Raw genomic sequence first — 24,471 nt, 5'->3', positions numbered from 1 at the left:
ATAGGAATAGCCAGACTGGATCAGATCAGTGCTCTTGGTAGTCCAGTATCCTGTCTCCAGCAGTGACCAAAACTGGTTACTTCAGAGAAACACCTCAGAATAAAATAAGCTGCCTATAGGGGAAGTTTCCTCCTACACCCAGGCAGGTAGCAGTTGGCGAATGCCCTGAAGTGTTAAAGCGTTTAGAATCCACGTATTTCTATCCTGTATAATAACTCTGGTTGTTCTCATTAGCCATGTAAGCATCTGTTCCTTTTTTGAATCCTGATAAACTCTTGGAATCAAAGCTATCCAGTGGCAATGAGATCCACAGGTTGACTATGTGCTATGTTTAAAAAAAAAGCTTTTAATTGGTTTAAAATTTGCTGCCTATTAGTCCCCTGGAGAAAGGGTAAATACAGCCTGATTTATGTTCTCTATACCATCCATTATTTTGTAAACTTCTCTCACATCTCCTCTGATTTGTCTCCTCTCTGACCAGTCCCAGTCTTTTCAGTCTCTCCTCATAAGAGTCTTTCCATGTATCTAATAATTTTCCCTACCCATCTCTGCACCCCCCCTATTTTGGCTGTATCCTTTTTTGGAGATGGAGCGACCAGACCTGGACTCCAGGTGAGAACATCCAACGGAGTCCCAGAATGGTGTTAGAATGTTCTCCACCCCGTTCCTTGGGCATCCTAACATTTAGCTTGCTTTGGGGGCTGCTGCTGGACTGTTCATGGAGGTTTTCATGGAGTTGCCCAGGACACCACTCAAGTCATTTCAGGTTTTTGTTCGTGCCCTCGTCCCGTTGGAATGTGGATACGTTTGTGGAGGGGGAATGCGGTTTATCAATGAGTTTGTTATTAAAACTGCATTTAATTTAAGCTCGTCTAAGCAGAACCCCACTGCTGCCAGCACTTCACAGGCGGAATTCACAATGGAGTAACAGATGGGCTGGGTGCAGACCGTCAGCATGTTCAGGGAACTCTAATGAACTAACTTCAAATCCTGCCCTCTCCTCCATGACCAGAGAGGGCCTTGGACACAGTGGGACTTGTGGGGCTGAACTGCACCAGGAGCAGAGGCAGGACCAGGGGGGAGGCAGGGAGCCCCTGCATGCCACCAAACCCAGCTCCTTGGGGCACCTTCCCAACCACCACTGGGGGACCATAGGGGGGATCTTGTGCTCAGAGGAAAAACTTGTGGACTCTTGGCTATAAAGATCTGTCAACCATTCTCCCTTGACAAAGGGATGTGCGTCTGCACTGGAGGCTAGTGCAAGGATAAGGTGGCAGTAGCCCCCACTGAGCGCATCACATCCTAGAGCAGGGACATTCTGTATCCTATCTTATCCCTACCAAGCTCAGTTACTCAGAGGGAGAATCTGTGCCCCATAAGCAATGAAGTTTTGCCTTGTTAGCTCCGTGCCAGGCACTTAAAGAAGAGTTTGTCATTAGTAAGAATAGTCAATTAACAGCATAAATGTGTTAATAAATTATTTTTTTTAAAAGCTTGTGTCAGGTTCATGTTGCTGCTGTGAACTGAGCTTGCCTAGTAGCTTTATTGGTTTGTTTAGATTTATTCACACACACACACACACACACACACACACACTCCCCGCTCCATGGGCTGTGGGAGCCCCTTGACGTAACTAGAACTGCAATCTTTAATTCAAAAATTGTTTTTGATGAAAAATGGCCTTCGTTAAAAAAAAACAAGAAAATTGTTTGTTTGTTTTTTTAAATATTTTTTTTCCAATTTTTGGATGGAAAAAACTAAATCAGAAAAGTTTTGAGTTTTCAATTGTCCCTCCTTTCTCTCCAATTTCCAGTCCCTTCTCCCCACCCCTCTTCAGGGACAAATGATAAAAAGGAGAAGGGGGGGGAGGAAAACCAAAATCCAAACATTTTCAGGTTTTCGGGGTTGATGGGGGGTGTTAAAATCTGAACATTGTGACAAGAATTTTAAAGAAAATTAAATTTTTAAAAACATTTGCAAAATATAATTAGTCTTTTTGGACCAGCTCTAGGCATAACTCCAATCTGACAGCACGGCCGCCCAAACAGAACGCCGGGGCAGCAGCACAATGCAATAGAATTCGGCAGCAGCCAGCTAGGCCACGCAAAAGCTCAACTCACCCAGCTCCGCAATAAACATCTGTAGAAAAAAGGAACGTCTATCGAGATATGCGGGAGAGTGGCACCCTGGGTTCTGTCGGTCAGTGCTCTGGCTAAGTGATGTGCAATGGGACAACTCAGAGCAAAAGAAGGGGAAGTTGGAGGTTCCTTTAGAATCTATAAATTGGGCCTGACCCACTCCCAATCTTACCCTCTCTCCATCTCCTATTCCTGGGTTGGTGCCTTCTGTCATCCTTGAAACAGCCTCCCATCCTCCTCTCAATCCCTGTTTCACACTCTTGTCCCATAGAGTCTCCCACACACATCTCCTCTCCTTTAAAGAGCATTTGTATGTGATCTGGTATGTAGCTGCTTGAGTTACAGCTCCAGTAAGTGCAGTGACTTGACCAAGGCAGTAGACAGTGACGGACCCTGAAACAGAACCCAGGGGGCCTGATGCCAAATCTACTCTAATCCTGGGATCATGTGTGATGGTGGCTGCTGTCTTGGCCAATACCAGAGACTGAACTGGAGACTTCCAGAGCTGAAAGCATGAATCCCAACAGCTTGAACTAAAAAGCCAAGCTCTGCAGCTGTGGCTGCAGATTGGGCTCAGGGGGGCACCCCTAACATACACTGCCAGTGGGTCATGTACACCCTCTCCGAGGCATCAACTCATGAGGAACAATCCACATTCCGAATTCACATCTCCCCAAAGGGAAGGCCCTGTCAGGGTAACTTTTAAAGAACACACCCAAGAAGCAGCCCAGCAACCTTCTCTGAACCTGGCTTTTAAAAAGAGCTTTTCCACTTCCAACAAAGGGAAAAGAATTCATTTAAAAACATCTAATTAAGCAGTAAGTCATGACAAGGTGCGTGAAACTCAGAGATAACACATGCCTAGGAGGCGTTCTGAAGGCTGAGACAAAAAACAAGGCCTTCCACCGTGCCTGCCGTATGTTATCTCACATTAACACACACCTTGGTGTATCCTACTGCAGTTATAAGACATTAAAAATATGATTTTAATGAAGGGATGTCTATGCAGGCACGGGTCAGAGTAAAAAACTTTCTTTTAATGTGTGTGTGTGTGTGTGTGTTTACACACTGGAGGAAACAACACCTCACCCAAATACTGGATTCAGCCTTACAACTACAGGTCTTTGTAGCCTTGTATTTTACAGAATGACACCACATCTTCCCTTTCTCATTGCAGGATATGATGTTACACTAATCGCTTATGAATATTCTTAATTCATTAACTGTTTTTTTCCCCTGCCATATCAGGCTTCATGTTGTATTAATTACAACTGAATGCTTACATATACCGAAATCAACAAAAAATAAAATCACTCCCCTACCTCCACCAACATAAAACTCTACCAAGGCCCCGTCCTACCACTGTCCTACACACGAAACTCCCACTGAAAATTCCGCGTGTGAATCAGGGCTTTTAATTTTGTGGTAGGATTATTTTTTATCTCGAAACCTGAAAATTGTGCGCAGGACTAGTCTGTGTAACTACCTATTTCTCATTCTCCCTCCTTCATTCCATCCATTAGTTTGTTACGCCACTTGTTGAATTTAGACTTTAAGCTCTTTGGCGTGTGAACTCTTGGTTACTATGGGTCTGCAAAGCGCACAGGGGTCCTGAGCCTGATTGGAGCTAGGACACTACCACCATCGACCGCAAAATCGCCTCAGCGGACAAAACAAAATACATGAATAAAGACAGCAAGAGCCTGATCCTGCTGCCTCTGAAATCAAAGGCAGATTTCCCACTTCCTTCAGAGCAAGCAGGATTGGGCCCTAAGTCTGTAAATGCATTGGATCCAAATTGCTATTTACATTCGGTGCATGTTTTATTTTGCTGATACTTAAGAATTAGGAAGCACTGAAGCCAAACTATTTATTTATAGGGTTGCCTTGTAGACATCTAATCCATCGCTCTCTTTCTAGGTACTCATCTGATCCTCACATCTAAGCACCCACTGCCATACCATCATGACCACGCAGGAGATTTTGGGGCAGACATGCCCTCTGGTGCTGTCACAATGAATATGTGTCTTAAAGGCACTAAGGTACCTAAGAGATTTTTGTTTTCTTTTGAACAAAAAGGCTTTATCAGAAAGTTTCAAACATTCCAGAAAGGGCGTGAATGCCACAATCAAAGAAACCTCCTTATTTCTGAGATCAAACTGCGGCCATTCAATGTAAAACTCAATGGCACCATTCTCAATTTCACATACAGAAGAAAACTTCCCTCCACCTTCTAAAAGCCAGCAAAGTGAGGACGCTTTAAGCTACCCCATTTTGAGCTCCAGCTGATTGTTTTTGGAAATGTGTTGTTATAGCTGTTTGTCTGAAGATGCTTTTTAATGTCAGAGTGTGAGCAGCTGTCTCACGCCTCAAAGACACGACGACAGCAGGTGAAAGAGAGCAGAAAATGCCATTTAGCAGAATCTATCAGGACAGCCAAGCCCTAAACTGAATTTTCACTGTGAGCTCAGAGGCATTGTTTGACTCTTCTGGTTAAATTATGGTGTTGAGAAAAATATATTCCCCTTTCAGTTAAGGCTTGATCTGAAAAATAGTTATGGAAAAGAGGCATTTCTAAAGCACTTTCCAACAAGAGAATGAATAAACAGGTTTGTGTGGTGGGTGGGTGGGTGTGGGATGGTCACAATATCTGTCTCACCCAGTTTTAGCTGTTTAAGATTTTATACATTTTCTTCTGAAATTAAAAATTTCTAATCACTTACCACATTAGTAATGGGGAGGACGGATGGTCCAGTGGTTAGGTCACTAGCCTGCGACTCAGAAGACCCAGCTTTAATGCCCATCACAGGCTCCCAGTGTGACCTCGGGCAAGTCTGTCTACACTGCAAATCAAGGTGTGACTGCAGGTGGGGTTGACAGACTTCAGTCTAGCTGGTGTAGGGACCAGTGGTGGATGCAGCTTTGGCATAGGCTAGGCATCGCAGTACAAGCCTGCTGGGGACTGTGGGTACATACCCAGGGTCTGTGCTGCCGTATCCTCATTGGTATTGTTACCCGTGCTGCCTGGCTAGATTAAAGCTAGAGTGGGTATGCTGCAATAACACCTTTGTTTGCCGTGTGGATGCACCTGTAATCTCTCTGTGTCGGAGCTAACGCCCATTGAAGTCAGGCAATGCCAGCACCTATATTAGGATTCAGCAAATGTCTCACAATGTTCTCTGGATATTCACAGGGTTTCGTTAGCTTATGTTCGTCCTCCATTCCACAAAGATTCTAGCAAACGGGTTTACTGGGACAAATGTTCAGGGAAACAGTGAATTTAAGTCAATGATAAGAATATTTGTGAAAAGTGAATTATGAAGGCATATTTGCAACCGAAATCTGGCTAAGAGTTATGCTCATCCAATCAGGGAATAGAAACAATCCTATATGATCTTATAGGACCCATCACAACTAATCTACACAGCGACTTCTGAATAGTCACAACAACAAAGTACTCTTGAACAATCTACAGACCAAGAATTATCCATTGAAATTACCCAGGGAATAATAACAAATACAGGATACATCTGAGAGCATTGTAAATTGCTCAGAGATGATTTGTAGAAAACAAAGGGGCTCCTCCATTCACTGAATAAATTGTTCCTTCTGCACAAACAGTGGAACCTTCTTGCAGGCGCAAACCCCCAGCCTGCTGCCATGTTTAAGGAGCTGGATAAGAACAAAATCTGGCCCTAAATTCTCTAGCCCTGACTGTCTGTGCTACATGCTGGTGCACATTGACATGTCATGGAAAGAAGTCGTGCCGTTTTGCTTTATGGATACGGAACCTTTAAATGTAAAGGAGTCTCCCTGTCTGCTGCTTGGCAGCTGTCATTTTGTGTTTCCTTTCAGATGCAGAATGTTAGGAGTGAGTCACACACTCTGCACTGATTCCCCCCCCCCTTTCCACTCTGTGCAATCCATTAAATCTGTGCAAAGTGTGTGCAACTGGGTGTAGGAAATGCCACCAAATCAAACAGCAGTGTTTGATCCCTGCTGTGCACGGGGTAAAGGACTACACAAGGGGCAGGGCTATTTTCTCCCCCCTCCTCCCCCCGATACTTAATATTTGTTCATTCTTTGCTGCTTTTCTTAATCTTAAATAAAAGCCACTTAGACAGAAGGCACCATGTTTAGCTCTGTGAGTCTGGGAAAACACAACAGAGACATATCAAACCACCTACGTCCTCTCTTAAAGCTACATAGAAATGATCTATGATGACACTAGCTACCAAAACTACTGACGTTAAAAAACCAACCAAATATTTTGGCAATAAACCCTCAGACTAAATGAAATCTCCTCGGTTGTGACCATACCTGCTGTTGCAAGTATCTGAACAAGATGTCTGCAATACTGAATAACCGCCCTCTGCTGCAGCTTTGAAACTGTTTTACTTCATTGCCAAACAGATTGCATTAAATCTCAGTCACTCAATGTTAGTATCAATTTGTGCAAAGGGAATATGGATCTGCTCCAGCCCGATCTATAATTACAGTCGCTGTACTAAAGAGACGAGGCATAATGCACCCTAGGGACTCCCAAGGTGACAGACTATACAGACAGAGCTACTGTTTACAGGCATCAGAGGTCTTTGTTAGGAAAGTTATAGAGGTCTCTTAATATTTTGCTGCCATTTTTTGGCTCAAGTTTTCTGTAGTTGGCTTCAGTAAAATGATTTCATAGCTTGGGACATGAGAATCTTTCAGATAAAGATGGCAAAAGGTCAGTGTAGAGTTTATGGGGTGAATGATGGAAGTTTGTTTGACCAAGTGAGTTAGCCATATCTCAGCACTTAGGAGTTTTTTTCCCCTTTTCACCTGCAAAGATTTATATTAGATTTGCGTCAGGGAGATGCACTGTGAGGAAGTTACGGATTAAACTTGCCTGCTGCATTAAGATTAAAGTTCAATTTATTGCAATGCTGGGTGCTTTTTACATTTACCCATAACATCTAGTAGAGAGAAATATACTCAGAAATCCCCACTATAAATCGGCTCATCTCAATTTACTCCCTGACTGTAAATTGCTTAGAATTTGCCTATGCGGATTGTTTTGTTTTGTTTTTTAATTGAAATTCATTCTTTCGGTGACGCCAGGGCAGGGAAGGATGGATCCCTCCGAGAAAATGCAACAATACGCGCCTGGGTGTCTAGTGAATAAAAATAGCAACCCCAGTCTGGAGCAAATCCTGAGGGTCCTTATTCGCGTCTCACTCAGTGCTTACTTAGGTAAAACTCCCAGTTAAGTCTATGGGAGCCAGGGCTTCCAGATTTGACCCTGAAGTACGCAGAGGTGAGTGAAGAAAGAATGATGCAATATCACCTCAAAATAAATAAGGTTGCAAGGTAATTAATTCTGCCTACTGCCAGTTAAAGGCTCCACTGTTTATTCACTATTGACAAGCAACTCTTGGCTTACAAGGCAAAAACATACCTTCCCTTCAGACATGCAGAGCAGAATGGCCAGTTATTTGAGGATTAACATACCATTAACCATTGCTATAGATATAAACTCTGGACACCTTTAAGGGCCTGATCGGCTCCCACTGATGAGAATGAGATCTTGGCCACTGACTTTAGTCAGAGAAGGATCAGGCCCCAGTTTCTTTTTCAGTCAAAATATGCCCACTCTTATCGGTATTGCCGAGTTGTTAATTAAAAAAGGGGAAACGGACATTATGGAAATACGACCCACAGGCCTCCTGTGACCAACTAGGAGTTACTGAGCCCAAGCCAAGTGTAAAGGGACCGAGTACCAAGAGAAAAGTGGAGGGTCTCATCCTGCAAGCATTAACTAGGGAGCATAACACAGAGTACTGTCAGAAACCCCATTGGCTAGTCATGGTAAAGCACTGCACTCTATAGTAAGGGGTTTCCAGAGCTGGCCCGTATGGTGACCTCCACCCCAGAGCAGGATGCACAGGCACCATTTAAGGCCCATAGGCCTCTTGCTGGCGGTCTGCACCGGAGGGAATTCCACCCTCACTACCTTAAAAATTAGGGACACCTTTCTATGGTTTAAACTTGCCCATGAAACATGCCATGGGCCCAATCCTGGGGCTCTTGCTCTAGCAGAACTCTGTTTTGCTAAGGAAGGCAGGATTGGGCCCCAGGTTTAGAAGGCTGGTTGAGTTTCTTTCTCGGTAGAAGTAAAGCTCCCTATTAGATTAGGGACATGGAGGAGAGCTGGGGATTATTTTGTTTTTTTGTTTCCACAAAGTAGATCTTTTTCAGATACACGTTTGCAGCGATTGCTCATGTAAAAGTTTCCCAAACTGCCTCCTTTCATCATAACTGCAACAATTTGGACTATGTTATTGCTGAGCCACCAAACTGTTGTGGAATGCATGGTTAGAGATGGTCTGTTTCGTTTGCACACGCCGCACGCTCATTTACTAACTTCACAAGCTTCTCCAACACAATCAGATTCCGTGTGCACATACGGAGAGAGCTGGAAATTGTGTGCAAGGCTTTAAAGATACTACACTGGGGAAAACAAAAAAATCGGATTACTCTCCAAAACATATTGTGCATCTTTACTCTAAACGTAGCAGTTTGCTCTAAGAGAAACCTGATTGGAAATTGTCTATGGGCACTGAGGTTGCAGAAGACTTGTATCTACTTGCCTCTGCTTTTCAGACTTTTTTTTCCCCCTTGAGACACTGCTAAATCTTCAGGATGCAAGCCTGGCTTTGTAACAATAATGATAATTCCAATTTGGGAGGCAGAGGTTTTCTAAATAATCATAAATTTTGACAAGGGAAGAGGGGAACACCCTCCCTTCACACACTGTAATTACACCCAAACTTTCCAGACTTGTATTCTCATTGAAGCATATTTTAAAACTGTTATCTTTGATGCTTTTGGCACACACAAAAAAGCAAATGTACAGCAAACACTTATGTGTAATGAGAGCGCAAACACACACTGGAGCCTGTTGTAACGATTTCTCATGCAATGGTATTTAATGAAATGCCTCTTATGTGTTCTAATTAAAGCTAAAATAATTATGGTTGTTAATGCTTCACTGAAATGCCTTCTGTAATGAAATTTTATTCTTGGAATAACAATTTTCCTGTAAAGGGTACTGTAATGGACCACGGTTTTTTCTTTTCCTTTTTTTTACTATGTAATGACTACCATCAGTGCACCATTGATGTGACTGGAACTTTGCCTGGATAAAGATTGCAAGATTAGACCCAGTAAGAAAGGATGCTGATCGCTGCTAATTTCAGTGAGTTACTCTAGGTTTCAACTGGTGAAATTAAAATCAGAAGTTGAGTCCAAAAGGTTTACCCCTACCCCTCACACCCTTTCTTCTTAAAACCAGTATAAATAAGAGAGAGGCCTGATTTCTCTGTTGCTGTGTGCCTTGTTTAATATAATCATTTTCACCAGTGCAAAGTTAGTGCAAGATACTAACACTCTGATTTCGTAGAGGTGTACACACCCACTTTGCACTAGTGCAAATGATTGTACAAAGTGGAGGGCAATAGTGAAGCAGGCCCCAATTCTGCAATCTTTACTCGGGCAAAACGCTGCTTGACTTTCCTAGTGTTTTGGTTGAGCAGGACAGCCAGGGCTCTCGTTATTAACCCCGTTCATATGTCACTCAGGTGTTATCAGGGATAGTTATCTCAGAAGCCTTTGCCTCCATCTGAACGTCAGAAACCTGAAACTGCCCATATTAACCGTCACCACTAAACCTTTAAAGAGGTCTGTGGTTTTGTCGCTGGGCTTGTGTTTAATGGCTACACTTATCAGTGGTTAAACAGCTCTTTCTATCTGCATGTTTGCGCTCTTCAAAACCTGAAGGGAAGCCAAGAGCAGGGTTTGAATATTTCATACAAGTTATTATCCCAGGCAGCCGCATAAATCGATCATGGTCTTACCGCTCTCAACAATACTCCGATGGAGTTTTTATTAGAAAAATATTTTACAGAGTTGAGCTATTTTAACCACGGGGCTTTGTTTTCAAGCAGATGGGGCGTTTAACAGGTAGAGGAGAATCAGTCGTAAATTATGAAAGACACTCTCCGTGACACCAGAGACAGTCAGCTGCGTGTGTGTGTGTACACACACTTTGTGCAGGGCTGTATTTATGGCTCCAGTTTATTTGACTCTCATTATTTCAATCCGTTTTCCTGAACATCAAAAATAGGGAATAAACTAAAGAAAAGGGTCGGGTTACCATTGCGGGCGTTATTGATCTGCGGGTTACACGCCGCTGTCAGTCATTGGGATTTACACTGGTGAAATTGTGGTGAAAATCGGTGGCCTTGATTTGCACTGGTGTAAGGAAGAGCACAATTTGGCGGTATTTTGGGACAGGGAGGAAGTGTTCGGGGTTCACATAGGAGGCTGGGTTTGATTCTTTGCTTTAACTGGGGGGAGGTAGTCATGGCTTGTCTTTAAACGCTTAGGGGAATAGAGGGATCTGGAGTAGAAGCGGGCAGTAGAAATGTTTTGCACTGAATGAGACGAATGAGACTTCCACTGTTCCATAAAAAAGTGTTTTCAGAGACCGAGAGACACCCCAGGATGATCAGTAAATACATTGAGTTCTAAGCAAAACCCCCTTCGCGTTCAGACGCTGTTTTATCTCCCGGGTCTCGGGGCATAGTCCAAAAGTGACTGTTTAACATTTGAAACAACCTACTGTTAACCTCCCCCTAAAGGCTCAGCCTGTTTGATTTGGAGTCGAATTTAGTTTGGGAAGGTTAAAAATAATCCGCTCAGGTGGGGCTCCCAAGCTATCTTCAGCCCTCGTTAGGATCCCATGAGCTCAGCTGAGATCAACGCCATTTCCCTGACATCCGCTCGCTTCGCTTTTCCGATTTCTCCCCAACAGGGGTTTGTTTTTTACAGAGTCAGGGAGTGACCGGATTCTGGGACAAGGAAGCAAATTCTGCATTTGCTTTCTCTGCGTATTATTCATTCGGAGGTCGGGACCGATCCTGAGCCCTTTGTCGAATTAAAAACAAAACAAACTTGAAATCGGGGCAGGATCTGGCCCTTGGCTTTTGTAAGGTTACAGAGAAATGCACTCCGAAATGGGAAAGCAGCATCCGAATCCCTGAGAAGCGATGGCGGGGAAACGAGGCCAGGATCCGAATCAAGGGGGCGAAATGGCTGAGATCAGACTCTAGAGCCCCTGAGAGAAACCAGCGGGAATGGGTTGTAAGCGCCGAGGGGAGCAGCAGTGACACCCCTCCAAGCCTCAGTTTCCCCTCACCTGATCTTTAATCCCAGGCTCTGGGAATAATAGGGAGTTTACAAAGCGCCTTTAAATCGTTTAAAAATCAAGTCTAACGTAAGAGCGCCAATGGATAAATATCTCCGGGCCCATCAAGGTCCGTGGGGTTTCTATTGAAAACCTCCCCGCTTTTGGGGGCCGTCTCTCTCCAGAAAAGCTGGCCAGGTTTACAGACGCGCAGTTAATTCGCAGATGAGCGAAACGACACCAGTCACCCCAGTAGGGAGGGTTTGTTTTTCCTTTGAACTGTTCTCTGGGCTCGGGACTTGCCGGACGAGCTCTTCCCCGGCAGGCCGGCCTGGGGCACAACAGCCTGGCGCGGCCTCTTGGGCTTTTTTGTTTTGCAAAACAGGATGAGAAAATAGTCTCGAAGCTGCATTTTATTAGAGCCCTTTGCGGGGGGGGGGGGGGGGGCGCGTCCCGCCCTCCCCTCCCAGTCCCCCTGGGAGAAGAAAATCCAGGTGACACATTTATCCCTCACTGTCTTCTACTGACCGGGGCGGCGGGCAAGAAAGCAAAGACAGGGATAACTTGAAACATGACCGGAGCCGTTTGAAACGCACCGCACCATGGCTGGGGAGTCCCCAGAACAGCCGGCCCGGCCATGTGGGGACCGGCGGCTCCTGCCTGCCCGGGGAACTTCCTCGCAAACAACCTCTGCTTTTCCCCTTGGCGCCGGCCACGGACCGGGCTTGGTTTATGGCTGATCAATTCCTACGAGCGGCTGCGCCCCCACTTCAAGTTCAAGTGGATGAACGAGCGGGAATTCCCCGTGTCCTGCAGCCCCCCGAGACCCGCAGAGGATGTGTCCCCCCCCCAGTCAGCGGGGGAGATTGAAAGCGACTCCTAACGCAGCTGGGAAGGGCTGATCCTTCATACCGACATCCAGTCACATCCTTTTCTGCTCCCTGATATTAACACTATTCGTCACATTTCACTCCGAGCCCTTTTTGCTGCGGGATTCTCAGCCTGTTCCCTGTTTGCGTTTCTCTCTCTCTCTCTTTCTTATTTTTTTTAAGTGGCTCAGTCTAACCCAAAGCAGTGTTGCTGCAAACAGTCCAAAGAACCTCTCTTTGTGTTGCCTTGCTCGGGTGTAAAGCACATGCCTGGATCATTTCATGAACAAGAGAAACTATTTCCTAGTCTTGAAAAAACACCACCACACGGTTCTTCGTCTAACACATTCATTCTCCTGGGTCTCTCTCCGCATGAATGCTGCCCCAAACATCTTTCTAGTCTAAACCCCTCTTTAGTCCGAAATCAACATCAACTCTCCCATACCGATGTTTTGCTCCAGACTGGGACTTGGCATAACTAGTCAGATTTTTAAAGAGTAAGTTTACAACAACCACCACCACAAAGAGAAAAGCCAATGCATTCGGTGCTGCATAAGGGACTCAAGTTTTAAAAGCCGACCGAAGAAATCGTCTAAAATCAAAGCAGGGCACTTCGCGGTCACAGTTGCAAATGCCTTTTATTTTGCGTTAGTCGGGAAAGGCTCCTTCCAAAATACAGCGCGGTCATTAATTGTCTCTGGTCTTTGTTTGTTTTGTATTCAAATGAATTCCGCCCGCTTTTGTCCCCACTTTAAGCTGGTTTGATGGGGGTGCGCGGGAGGAGAGGGGAGTTGTGTGGAGTGTGACCCAGATGCTGTGGGCTGGAAATCAATTGTTCTACGTTCGGGGAGTAACTTTTGACAGCAAACTTTGTTAGGCCTCCTGGCTGCGCAGCGCCATCAGCGCGCAGTGAATATTTGAAAATGGGCACTGACTTCTTAGGAACCTGCCCAGCGATTTTGAAGCCAACCCCTGAAGTTCCCAGTGTCGCTGCTGGAACCAGCGTTTTGCTGCCTATTAGTGTGCAGTGACTTTTGGGGAGATCGTTGCTGATTTGGGCCGGGCGAGGGGTGTAGACGCGGAACTGTATTTCGAAAAGCGGTTAACCCCAGGTTTGCCCAGTTCTCCATAACCCCTCGGAGCTGTTACGGTCCATTGGGTAAATGCGGTTTCCAAAATGGGAACACAGACCGAGCTCTGCTATTTGGAAATGCTGCTCCGGAGATATTCTAGTCTGCGGGATAAATAACCCGTGAGATCACCGCTTGGCTCTAATGAGAGCGGCTCTCTACAGCACCAGCCGCGTGTCGGGGCTCAAGAGAGGGACACGTTCCCGGAACGCGCCCCGTCCTGCATGTCTTTACCCCCGCGAGCACGTCTGTACAGGGCCCGGCCTGGGCCTGCATTTCCTGGCCACGCGAAGCTGGGGGGTGACTGAGCAATGCGGGGTTGGCTAGCACCTCGGCACGGGTGGCTCCTCTGAGGCAGGCTGTCCTAGGCCGGGCTTTCCGGCGGTTCAATAGCGGAGCCCGCCAGCCTGCAGGGAACTCACCCCCCCCCCCCGCCCCTCGGCCCCTGGACAAAACGACTTGGCTTTGATTTTCTGTCTCTTTACAAAGCTACATCGCAATGACCTGGGGGGTTTGCCACCCACCCCCGGCTGGGATTCCAGGCTCAGGGCTGGTTTCCCGTCCCCAGCCCAGCGAGGGGGGGCGTAGTGACATTAGCCATACTGCCCTCAGCCCATGGGGGCGACCCTGCCCAGAATCCATGAGCCAGACTGATGGAGCGACAGCCTACCTGCCATCCGCGGTGTGCAGCGCTGATTGGCCCAGGAGGGTCGCCCCAAGTCTGAACAGGCACGTTTCAATGGGCCGTGGCCTGCCCTGGATTCCTGTGTGGGGGGGGTAATTTACTCCGGAGTGGGGGGGTGCAGTGACTTGCTCTGGTGTCTGGGTCCCATCCTGGCTGTGCCACTGAGCTGCCCCTTGCCCTAGGGTCAGGCCCCACATCCAAAGCGCCCAGAGGCCAGCAGCCCCGGTAAGGCAGGGAGCCGATTCACCTGGCCACGCGCTGTGCATTAGTCAGCGCTAGGGAAGAAGGTTTGGGGCAGGAGAAGGACAATTCGACATAATGCCCCTGGTCAAAGCCGTCTCCCCAGAGACGCGTCTCCCCCTCTTCCTCCCCGCAAACCGGTTTATCCGACTGGTTCGTGCGCGCTGTGCGGGAGTTTTACTGCTCGCTCCCCGGGCCCTGCAATGACACGTGTCGCTCTGTATGGCGGGTGCTTTGGCCACAGCCGCCGGTATGACCCACGGGCCGTTTTCATATGAACAGCCCTGACCCAACAGCGGGGTCTTTCTATCTCTTGTTCCTCTCTCCTTTGCCCCCCGGCGGTTTCAACCCCGCAGGGCTCGTTCAAAGAATAAACAAACTATTTTTGACCGTTGCTGATGTTATTTTACTGACCCACCGCAAGCGGGGCATTTTGACTCTATGGGTGACTTTAAAAAAAAAAAAAAAGGCCAATGTAATTTTGTCTGCGACGAGCACAGATTGTAAGACCCCTCCCAGCCCCAGCCCGGCAGCGAACCCAAGGACTTTCCACTGCTGAGCAGTTAGCCCTGATGGGATCCCAACCAAAGTCAGATTCTATTTTTAAAAATATTTTCCTAATTATATTTACTCTCCTGGGGAGGGGACCGGAGAGAGACTCTCCGCCCGCCCCCCAGCTTCGGGAACTCGCAACGATTTCACTTTGCCAATCAATCGGGCGAAGTGCAATCGATCGGGAGCTGCCGGCCAGGACAGTAAATAATCAATAGTAGATAATCACCCCCGAACTCTCCCGCTTTCTGCAGGATCGGGGCTGCTCTTACGAGGAGCTGGGATTGGTGCATAGTTTAAAACACCCCCCTCACACACACACTGGTTTATTGTGCCACTCCTGTTCCCGGCTGCTGAAGGCGCCGACTGAAATCCATGGAAGTCTTTCCATTGGCTTCCTTCGGTTTTGGATCAGGCCCCCTGTCCACAAGCTTGAGGCCTGTCCGGAGAGGACGTTTTTTGGTCTCCCCGCCCCCTCCAAGCACCCTTGCTGTAGGAAGCAAGAGACCCAGGCAGTCCCCAGGCGCCCCCGACATGTCAGCCCCAGCCGGCCCAGATCTGGAGCAACTGCGGATCGCCGCGAAATAGCCCCAACGCCAGCACTGAGCAGTAGAGAACATCCTTGGGCCGCCCGGGTTTGGTGGGGTGGGGGGATTCCAGTTAATCAGTGCCCTCCCCGCTCCCATGCGTTTCTCCTGCCCCTCTGAGCTCGGACATTGTTAGTGCTTTATGAGGCAGTAAATACCCAGAGGCAGGGAGGATGCATTTGAACGCCGGGCAGGCCCCTAAGTCATTACTTTTAATAGGGGAAAAAAAAACGAGGGTCTCTGCGAGAAACCGGAGATTGGATCAGGCCCTGAGCCCGGAAATTGGAGCAGGCAGCCCGGATTGGCAGCTCGGCTCTGGGCCGGTGTGAAATGTGGTTAGGGGATTAGTGAAAACGAAGAAATGCGGGCACCGGACCCCATAAAGAGGAGAGGGACCCGGAACCGGTGTTCGGAGCAAGCCGCGGGGCAGCGCCAGAGACTGCGCCCCCCCCCCTTCCCAGTGGGAACTGGGGTCCCTTTGCAGCGGCCCAGTCCCAGAGGTGGCTGGGCTAATAATAAAGGATTTCCTTGCAGCCCCTGTTTTCAGAGGAGATCTCCTTACCTTTCTTGATCACCGACTGATCCAGTAAATTCAGCCCAGCATCGTCCACAGCCTGAAAACACGCAAGGCACAAATATTAGGGTGCAGAACTGGGGGCGGGGGGGTGGGGAAGTGGAGATCTCTCCGTTTTAAAATGGGCCACATCAACACACACATCAACAGTAGAGATCTAGGCTTCCCGGGGCTTGTATTTAAATAAAGATCGAATGAGATAAACTAGATCCCAAAAATAGGGGGTTTGCAAATGGATTCGTGCAGCTCCTCTGAACAGTCACCCCAGGTTATTTCATCAGATAGCTTTAAACCTACTTTATGATTAAATTTGTACAGAGGGCAAAAATTTAGAGTTGTTCTTTCGTGTTAGCAACGCACAGACTTTCGTGTTCGAATTTCTAGCCTCAGTCGCTTGGGGGGTGGGGGGAGTCGTTCCAGTTAACTCCTGAACTAATTCCTGTTGTGTGTGTGTGTGTGGGGGGGGGGATTGGTTTGCAGTTGCCTCCAAGCGGCAAACAAAAATATTCCGAGATTTGAGAGGACAGAGGAATAGGTTATTCGCAGTGTGATTCTAGCCGTTGGTCCCAGGATATGGACAGAGACCAGAAAGGCGAGGAAATATTTTTTATTGGAACAACTTCTGTTAATGGAATAGATTTTTCCTTAAAATGGAAAAAAAAAAAGATTGAGCTGAGGATTAAATATTGTTCCGGGTGCTTTTTTATTCTTTGCGCATAATGTTTCTTGCTCCGTACGTCCTTTGCTAGAGAGTTGACAAATCCGGAATAAAAAGCACATGCACGTTAACAAAACACTACAAGGGTTTTTGTAAGTCATTGAAGTTCTCTACAAAACTCCTGCCCCTCTGCTAGCCACTGTCTTCACGTGGTAAATAAATCAAATGATACGAAAATACAAATAGAATTTGAACTAATTCGATACACTTGGGAGTGTCGAATAAAACACCAACACAAATTCTCGTCCTGGGCTCTTTGTTAACAGTTTGTGTGTTTGATGGCTCCGTTAAAAGCATCGCTGGAATATAATTGAATCAAACTCAAAGGAAAGTCTCGATTTCTGTCCTTTAGAACGAGGATCCTATTTTGCTCCTTCTTTTAAAACAGTTAAATGATGTTTTGTAAATATCTCTGCGCTCACTTTCCCCCGAGTCCTTCTGCGGCTAATGTCACGATAGAAAATGAAAACAAGAGAGGAGACAACGCTTGGCTAGAGAGTTATCAAACATTTCACATTCGGGGCGGGTTGGATCGCAAAGGAAATCTAGTTGCTTGACGGGACAAGAGAGGAAAAGATCTGAACGGAGGCGCAAATTGGGGAAAAGCGATTTGGAAGGAGAGTCTTGAATTTGCAGCAAATCCAGAATTTACCGCAAAGATCCAACCAATAAAATTGCACATGTGTAAAACAACAAAATTAATATATCTAGCGGACCGTTTTGAAATGGAAATGTCTCCCTCGATCCTCCCCGATGCCAAAAAACCCCAACCAGTTCAAGTCCAATCTTCCCACCCGGATCCTTGTCATGTTCTTATTTGATTTTTTAAATGAAGCACCATTGAAAACGAACGAGTTAAGGAGGAAAAAAGAGAGTTGCACTTTCAGAAGCGAACCCGGCCTTTTGGGAAATGAACCATCTCCACAGCCTGGGTGCGAAGGTCCCAACTCTCCCCCTGTCCGTGCAAAGCCGGTTCCCCGGAGCGAGGAGCTTTTCGGCTCCGAAAGACCAGCCGGGCATGTTCGGGATCACTGTGTGGTTTCACTCTCGGGATGGAGCAGCGAGGGGCCGTTTTATGATTAACTGCTCGCCATTGAACAGCGTCTCTCAAACCAAGGGGCTCCCCCTTTAGTCCCCCCCACACACACACTTTAAAATAACCCCCTTCCCATTTAAACCGCTTTGTTCCACCCCCTCGTTCCGAAGGACTGGACACAGCACGGGCCTACGCGGGGGGACCCCTCCAGAAATGCAAACAGGACGAGGGGCTCCGGGCTTTGCGCCCCCAGGGCAGTCCGCTGGGATCTGGGCACCGGGGGAACCGAGCGACCCCGCCCGTCCCCCGTCTGGCTGGCCTTGTGCCATTACACAGCCCCCCGCCCCACAAGGGAGCCCGCCAGGTACCTGGATGTCCTCGAGGCTGGGATGTCCGAGTCCGTGGAGGCCCAGCGGCCCGTCTCCAAGCCCGTGGCCCCCATCGGCCAGCCCATGCAGCAGGCGGGGGACCCCCGGGTAGTCCCGGCGGGGATCCAGGCTCAGCGCCCGGTGGGTTTGTGAGAGCAGCCCGGCTTCCTCCTGTCGGGCCCGCTGCGAGTGCCAGCCGGGCTGCTGGTGCTGGTGGATGGGGTTGATGGTGCTGTACGGGTCCCCGAGGTGCGGGTAGCCGGCCTCCTGGCTCTGCGAGTAGGGCATGGGGGGCTGCGGGTAGGGCGGCGGGAAGTAGGGCGGCTGGAAGTCCGAGGCCGGTGTGTGGCAGAGCGGGGGAGCCGAGGAATAAGCCGCCTGGTTCAGGGAGGAGAGCTGGGAGAGGCGGCCGCCGGTGGAGGTCCCATTCAGCCCATCGGGACGGTCCTGCGGAGGCAGAGAGAGAAGAAAGACGCCGGTCAGGCGGAGCTGGGGGCCCGGCTCCCTCGCCTCCCCTGCGGGCGCCCGGCTCCCAGCGGCGCAGGGAAAGTCACCAAGCCCTGGGCAAAGCCCCCAGCCTGGCAAGGCGCTGCCCCCCAGCTCCAGCGCCTGACACAGCCTGGCCACCTGCCCCGCCACGGGGCTAGGAATCCGCTTTGCCCCCTGGCTCTGCGTCCCCTCTGCAGGGCGAGGTCAGCGCTCCAGCCTACAAACACCTTCCTACCTGCACTGCCCTCCTCCGCTGGGATCCCCCCCAAGGAGAAAACAAAGCGTTAGCTAGGGATACCCCGAGCTCTGACATCTGGCCAAAACCAGAGGGTGAAATCCCTGTTCACTGGGAGGGGTAAGGTGGCCTTAATTAAATTTCTCTGGGGTGCTCCTTAGAAAAGTGGCTCGCGAGGGTGGCCCCCTATGAGTCTCCCCACCCCCAAAACTTACCATGGCTGAATAAGTGTGAACTAACATCTGTGCAGAAGGGGGGGGGGGCGCTACAGGAAGGTGCCAAAGCAGAGATGTGGAGGAATAAAAGAAACCCCGGTAACAATCCTTTAAAATCGGGTGCAGCCCAGCAGCTCCATGGAGGAAAATCCCAGATCCAGTGGGGGAGAGTTACGCGGATGGCTTTGTTCCTTCAATTACAAAATAGTTCAGTTTCAAAGTATTTCAGATGGTTCCCATCTCCCACTCCTTCTCCCTCTGAGCCCAAACCAACTCCATGCACTCCAGTTATAGAGCCGGGGGCGCGCAGGCAGCGCCGGGAGCGCGCGTTAAAGAGACAGAGCCCGACTCTCGCCTTTTTTTATTATTATGATTTAATGGCTAGGGGAGAGGTTTGTGTCTCTTTCTGGGGAGGGTTTTTTCTTTTTAAACAACCACTACATTCAGGGAAAGAATCTTTTAAAAAATCCATGTAAATCCGTTTACATTTAAAGGATTCTGGATTAAAAAAAAACACACACACACACACAATTATTTAGAGAGAGAGAAACCGTTTGGCAAAAATCAAATTTGTTCTTAGGATTTTTCTTAGTGGTTTCTTTAAGAGCAGATTGGTCTCTTTTCTGCTGAATACGGATGAGGCATCAAAGGGGGGGTTGATTCCGCTCCCACGGAAAATTCAGGGGGAGTTTTAACTCGCGAGACCTCATTAACTATCCCCCTAATCTGGAGTTGGAACAATTGTGTTTTCTCCTGCTTTGCTTTGCTGGACTTTTGTGCTTTTCTGCGGGGGGGAGGGCGGCACCGCTTTCTAGGGGGTCCATTTCTTGCATTTTTGTTTCATTCTTGCATTTTTGTGTCGAGCACAGCCTCATTTAAGAAGGAAAGTCCTCCCCGTCACAAACCGACCCAAGCCCGCATTTTGGGGTGGGAGCCGGTAAATCCCAACCGTTGCAGCTTCCAAGCAAGCTGCAAAAATCTTTGGAAATTCCGGGTCTCCCCCCCCCGCCCCTCCCCCCACACACACACCCTCCAAGTCCACTGGTGTCGGCTCCGTGTCCCGCGGGCTGGTGGGCGGTTGCTGGCGCAAAGAACACTTTCAAATGGCTGAGTAGTGGCTGGGCTGGGGGAGGGAAGATGGGGGTGGAGGGGGACCGCGGTTTAAAGGAAACGTTTGTGTTGCTCTAAGGTTTCCGTTTATTAGCCTGAGCAAGGTGTTAATTTTTCTCTGGTAAGAAAAGCGAAATTCCCAGTAGCAGCCTCCGAAATCAATCGATTCCCTCCCCCCCCGCCCTTAACCCAGCGCAAAGCGGCTCCCTCTGCGCCCAGCAGGGACCCGCGGGGCTTATTCTGAAATTTACGAATTAACTCTCGAAATGGCAAGAATAAAAACAAGCAGGAAACTTCAGACTCCGAATCCCTTCGCCCCCCGTGGTAAACCCCGGCAGGGGGAAAGAAACCTCCCGCTGCTGACACCCGCCTAGGGGCCGGAGCCCGGCCGGGGTCGCCAGACGCGAACAAACCCCGATTATTATTTTAGACAATGATCTCCAGGCTCATCGATACAGTTTTGTTTTTAAATCCCCCAGCCCCTCTGGATCCCGATCGGATGGGCCGGCGGGCGGGCCGGGCCCAGGCAGACTGGGGAGCTCTGGGGAGCCTGCCCCGGGCACGTTTCACCAGGTCAGCGGGGTCTCTGCCCGGAGCTCAGGGCGAGGATGGAGGCCGGCCCGCTCCCGCCTGCCCTCAGCCCGCTCCGCAGGTGTTTTGTGGTTCCGAGCCCCGGCCAGCGCTGTGGGTGGGGGGGAGTTTCTGTGTGAATTAAGAACAACGAAATCACCGTGTGAACCCCCCAATGCGGCATCCAACGCTAAGCTGCGATCCCGGCCTGAACCTGCGGCCCCTGAGCTCCAGAATCCGTCAGCAAATCCGGAGCGATAAAGTCAAGAGACTTGGAGTTCGGGTCTCGGATAGGTGCCACTTTAGCGCAGGCACCCACAAGCGCATCTGTACAAACCCCACCCCAACAGATGTGCACACACGTATCAGCACACGCATGCACACACACACAACACACACACACACACAAGCGTATCTGTACAAAAACCACACCAACGGATCTACACACATACACGCGTATCTGTACAAAAACCACACCAACGGATCTACAAACACACACACACACAAGCGTATCTGTACAAAAACCACATCAACGGATCTACACACACACACGACCAGTCACACACACGAACAAATAGATCTCTAGAGCGCCACACGGACTTTTATAACTACTCAGAAGTCAATCTACCGACACAAACCAAGATCTCGTTAACTGTCCAGGGACACACACATCTCTCTCTAGAGCTAGGCACACAAGTACGCTTCTGTCTTTAAGAATTATCCACCCACCGAAAGATAATTACACACCCACCATAGCAATGCCCAGACGTCTATTAACACCTGCATCACACACCAGGCCTTTGTCAAGGAATGGCTGCACACACCCCGTTAGCTGTAGGCTAATATTGTGTGCATCCCGGACACACACGCTGCCATGCCTTGACCAATACCTACACACGGACACAGCTCCCGGGAGCGCACACGCAAACACGCCGAGAAATACACATCTGGGGGGGCACCCGGGCTTGCACCCACAGCCCTCTGAAATAACACCACACTGGGCACCGCGGAGATTGCTCCCAATTTACTTGTTTGGAGAAACCGGATCAACTTTGCTCAACACCCGTGAGCCAGCCCCGGACAGCCGGTCCGCAGCACAGAGCCCCTTCCCCTGACATCCCCGCCCCAGGACCAGACGGAGCTCCCGGAGCAAACCCGACCTTTGCAATTCTTCCACCGCCTGCAGAACATCGCCTGGGCAGAGCAGAACAACACACAGGAGACGTACAAAGATTGGCCCGAAGGAAGGCACCAAAAGTGGCGAATTAAGTTGTTTATTGCTGAGTGGAAAATAATAACAATCAAGGAATCGACGAATTTCCCTGACAATAAAGATATTATGGATTTGTAAAAAAATATATATGTTAAACACTGAAGGGGAAAATCAAGTTCCTTAGATTGCTGGTGAAATGAATGTATTGTATATACAGACGCGCCGGCTACTTTTCTCCCTTCACAGCCACTACGTGCAGGAAACGGACTGAATGATCGATCGCCCCTTTTCTGTTAGTGCTTCAAAGGCAGAGCCCAGCGCCCCACTCCATCGCTGTGCGCCCCCCAAGAGAGGGGCAGAGAGCCAGGGGGCAAAGTCGGATTTAAGACAAAGTTTAATCCCTCACTTTCCTGTTTGCGCCTTAGCAAATTCCTCGCCTCAGTCGCTCCTGAAATGCTGAGACTCTCTCTCTCTCTCTCTCTCTCTCTCACACACACACACACACACACACACACACACACACACACACACACACACACACACACACACACACACTATTCCCCTTTGGGAGAAAAAGACCGAGGAATTTGTTGTTGTTGTTACACAACCGACTTGAAGGGACATCCAGAAAACAAGACTATTTCGGGTTCTTCTTTCTCCCTCCCTGCAGTGGCTAGTCCCACAGTCCAAAGTCTTATTCTACCGGTCCAATAAATCATTTCCCAGCCTCAGGACAAAGCCATGTGGCATTTCCCGGTACCGGGGGCAAATCACCCGTCCTGCCAGGTAGGAAATAAAACGAGGCGAAGGGAGACTCACCCACCCCTCTACAGTTGCGAGGCTACCGCAGAAAAAGGTTTGAACGCCAGAGTGTGGCCAGCCTGTAGCCGACGTGCGGTATTTTCAGACCCCATCAATCCCCAGCACCGAGAATAATCGTTCTCATCCCCCCCCGCTCCTTACCTGCAGGTACAAATGTTCTTCCTTCACGTTCTCGGCTTTCCAATGCATTGCGGGGCAGAAGGGAACTCACGGCGCTTTTGTAAAGAAATGGAACAAACAATCAAAGAACATCGGACGAGCCAAATTCTTCTCCGGCTCCCTCCCTTCTCCCGGGGCCCCTTTTCCTGCCCAGCCGGGGGCTCGCCTTCGGGGCGGGGGGATTCCAGCCCTACTGCCGGTTGCAGGAAACCCGCCGCCCCCCGGAGGAGCCCGTGCCCCTGGCCCGGCGCAGGTTTAATTTCCAGCCGGAGCACGATCCCGGGGCAGGCGCAGTCGTGTGGATTTGAAGATTGCGCGGCAGGGAGGCTGCTCCGTATTAGAATAATTTAATCCGGGATCTCCGAGTTCAGCTGAAACTTTCCGGGGACGCGAGGCAGGAACCAAACTAAAGGCAAATACCGCCCCCCCCCCCACCCGTAGACACGAGACGGGACCCTCCCAGCCTGGGACGGGCCGGTGCCCGCCGAGCAGCGGGAATCGAGCGCGTCTGGACCCAGGCGAGGGCAGAATTAGTTTGACAAAACTTTCATTTCATTCTTCGGATGACTGTGTGTCGGGGTGGGGGGGGGCGAGGGTTGGGGTAGGGGGTGAGTATGTGTTGGGGAGTGGGGGGTGAGTGTGTGTCGGGGTGGGGGGGGCGAGGGTTGGGGTAGGGGGTGAGTATGTGTTGGGGAGTGGGGGGTGAGTGTGTGTCGGGGGTGAGTGTGTGTTGGGGTGTGGGGGGGGGCGAGAGTTGGGGTGTGGGGGGTGAGTGTGTGTCGGGGGTGAGTGTGTGTTGGGGTGTGGGGGGGCGAGGGTTGGGGTGTGGGGGGTGAGTGTGTGTCAGGGGGTGAGTTGGGGTGGGGGTGAGTGTGTGTCGGGAGGTGTGGGGGGGTGTCTAGGAGGAGAACTCAATTAAAGCTGCACCCAGCGCATCATGTAAACCAACCCAGTCCCTAGAAAGAGGCGTGAGGTCCTTCCCGTGGGGACGTGCCTGCAGCAGGGTGGATGGGGCGCACCCAGCCGCTTTCTTTACCAAATCCTTCCCCTTCTCCTGCTGTCTTCTATATGTTCGCTTGTTAGCCCCGACTTCCATTTCCCTTCTCCCTTCCAGAGCCCAGACTGCGCCCCGAGATACGGAGGAGGAGGAGGCAGAGGAAGGCCTTAGTGGCAGACAACTGGAGGTGCGGGGCTCTCCCTCCTCCAGCTCGGTTTATTCAGTGAGACGTCTCTGCAGAACGGTTTGGGAACTGAGCAACCTCTTCCCCACACCCCACACTAAAGATTCTTTTTATTTTCCTTCCCTCCAAGCCACCGAAGGCCAGTGGGTAGAGCCCTGGCCCAGGACACCTGGGTTCTATTCCCAGCTCTGTCACAGCCCTGGGGCAAGCCACCGCCCTGCTCTGTGCCTCAGTTTCCTCTCCCACCCTTTGTCTTTTTAGATGGTCAGTGCTTCAGCCTGCCTCCTGGTCTGTGTTTGTGCAGCACCTGGCACAATGGGGCCTTGACCCCTTTGGTCTGACTGTCATATCCAT

At 49.5% G+C, this 24,471-nt stretch overlaps 1 protein-coding gene across 5 annotated transcripts in view; it reads right to left on the bottom strand.

Moving 5' to 3' along the window:
- Positions 1 to 23,229, bottom strand: part of TFAP2E (transcription factor AP-2 epsilon) — a 49,795-nt gene extending 26,566 nt beyond the window's left edge. The window contains exons 1-4 of one of the 5 annotated variants that reach the window (XM_054011511.1): positions 22,919 to 23,006; positions 19,063 to 19,253; positions 18,124 to 18,570; positions 15,990 to 16,041 (exon numbers count right to left, since the gene is read on the bottom strand). In XM_054011511.1, coding sequence (XP_053867486.1) covers positions 15,990 to 16,041; positions 18,124 to 18,570; positions 19,063 to 19,089 — 526 coding nt within the window. In that variant the 5' untranslated portion in view covers positions 19,090 to 19,253; positions 22,919 to 23,006. Of the gene's footprint in view, positions 1 to 15,989; positions 16,042 to 18,123; positions 18,571 to 19,062; positions 19,318 to 22,918 lie in introns of those variants that run through there. The other 4 variants (XM_054011509.1, XM_054011512.1, XM_054011510.1 and 1 more) reach the window with 4 other exon arrangements.
- Positions 23,230 to 24,471: the final 1,242 nt, after the last annotated feature.

This window comes from Malaclemys terrapin, chromosome 22, assembly GCF_027887155.1.
Source record: "Malaclemys terrapin pileata isolate rMalTer1 chromosome 22, rMalTer1.hap1, whole genome shotgun sequence".
Classification (NCBI taxonomy): domain Eukaryota; kingdom Metazoa; phylum Chordata; order Testudines; family Emydidae; genus Malaclemys; species Malaclemys terrapin.
The sequence above is the reverse complement of the archived record's forward strand: the minus strand, read 5'-3'. Positions and strand labels throughout refer to the sequence as shown.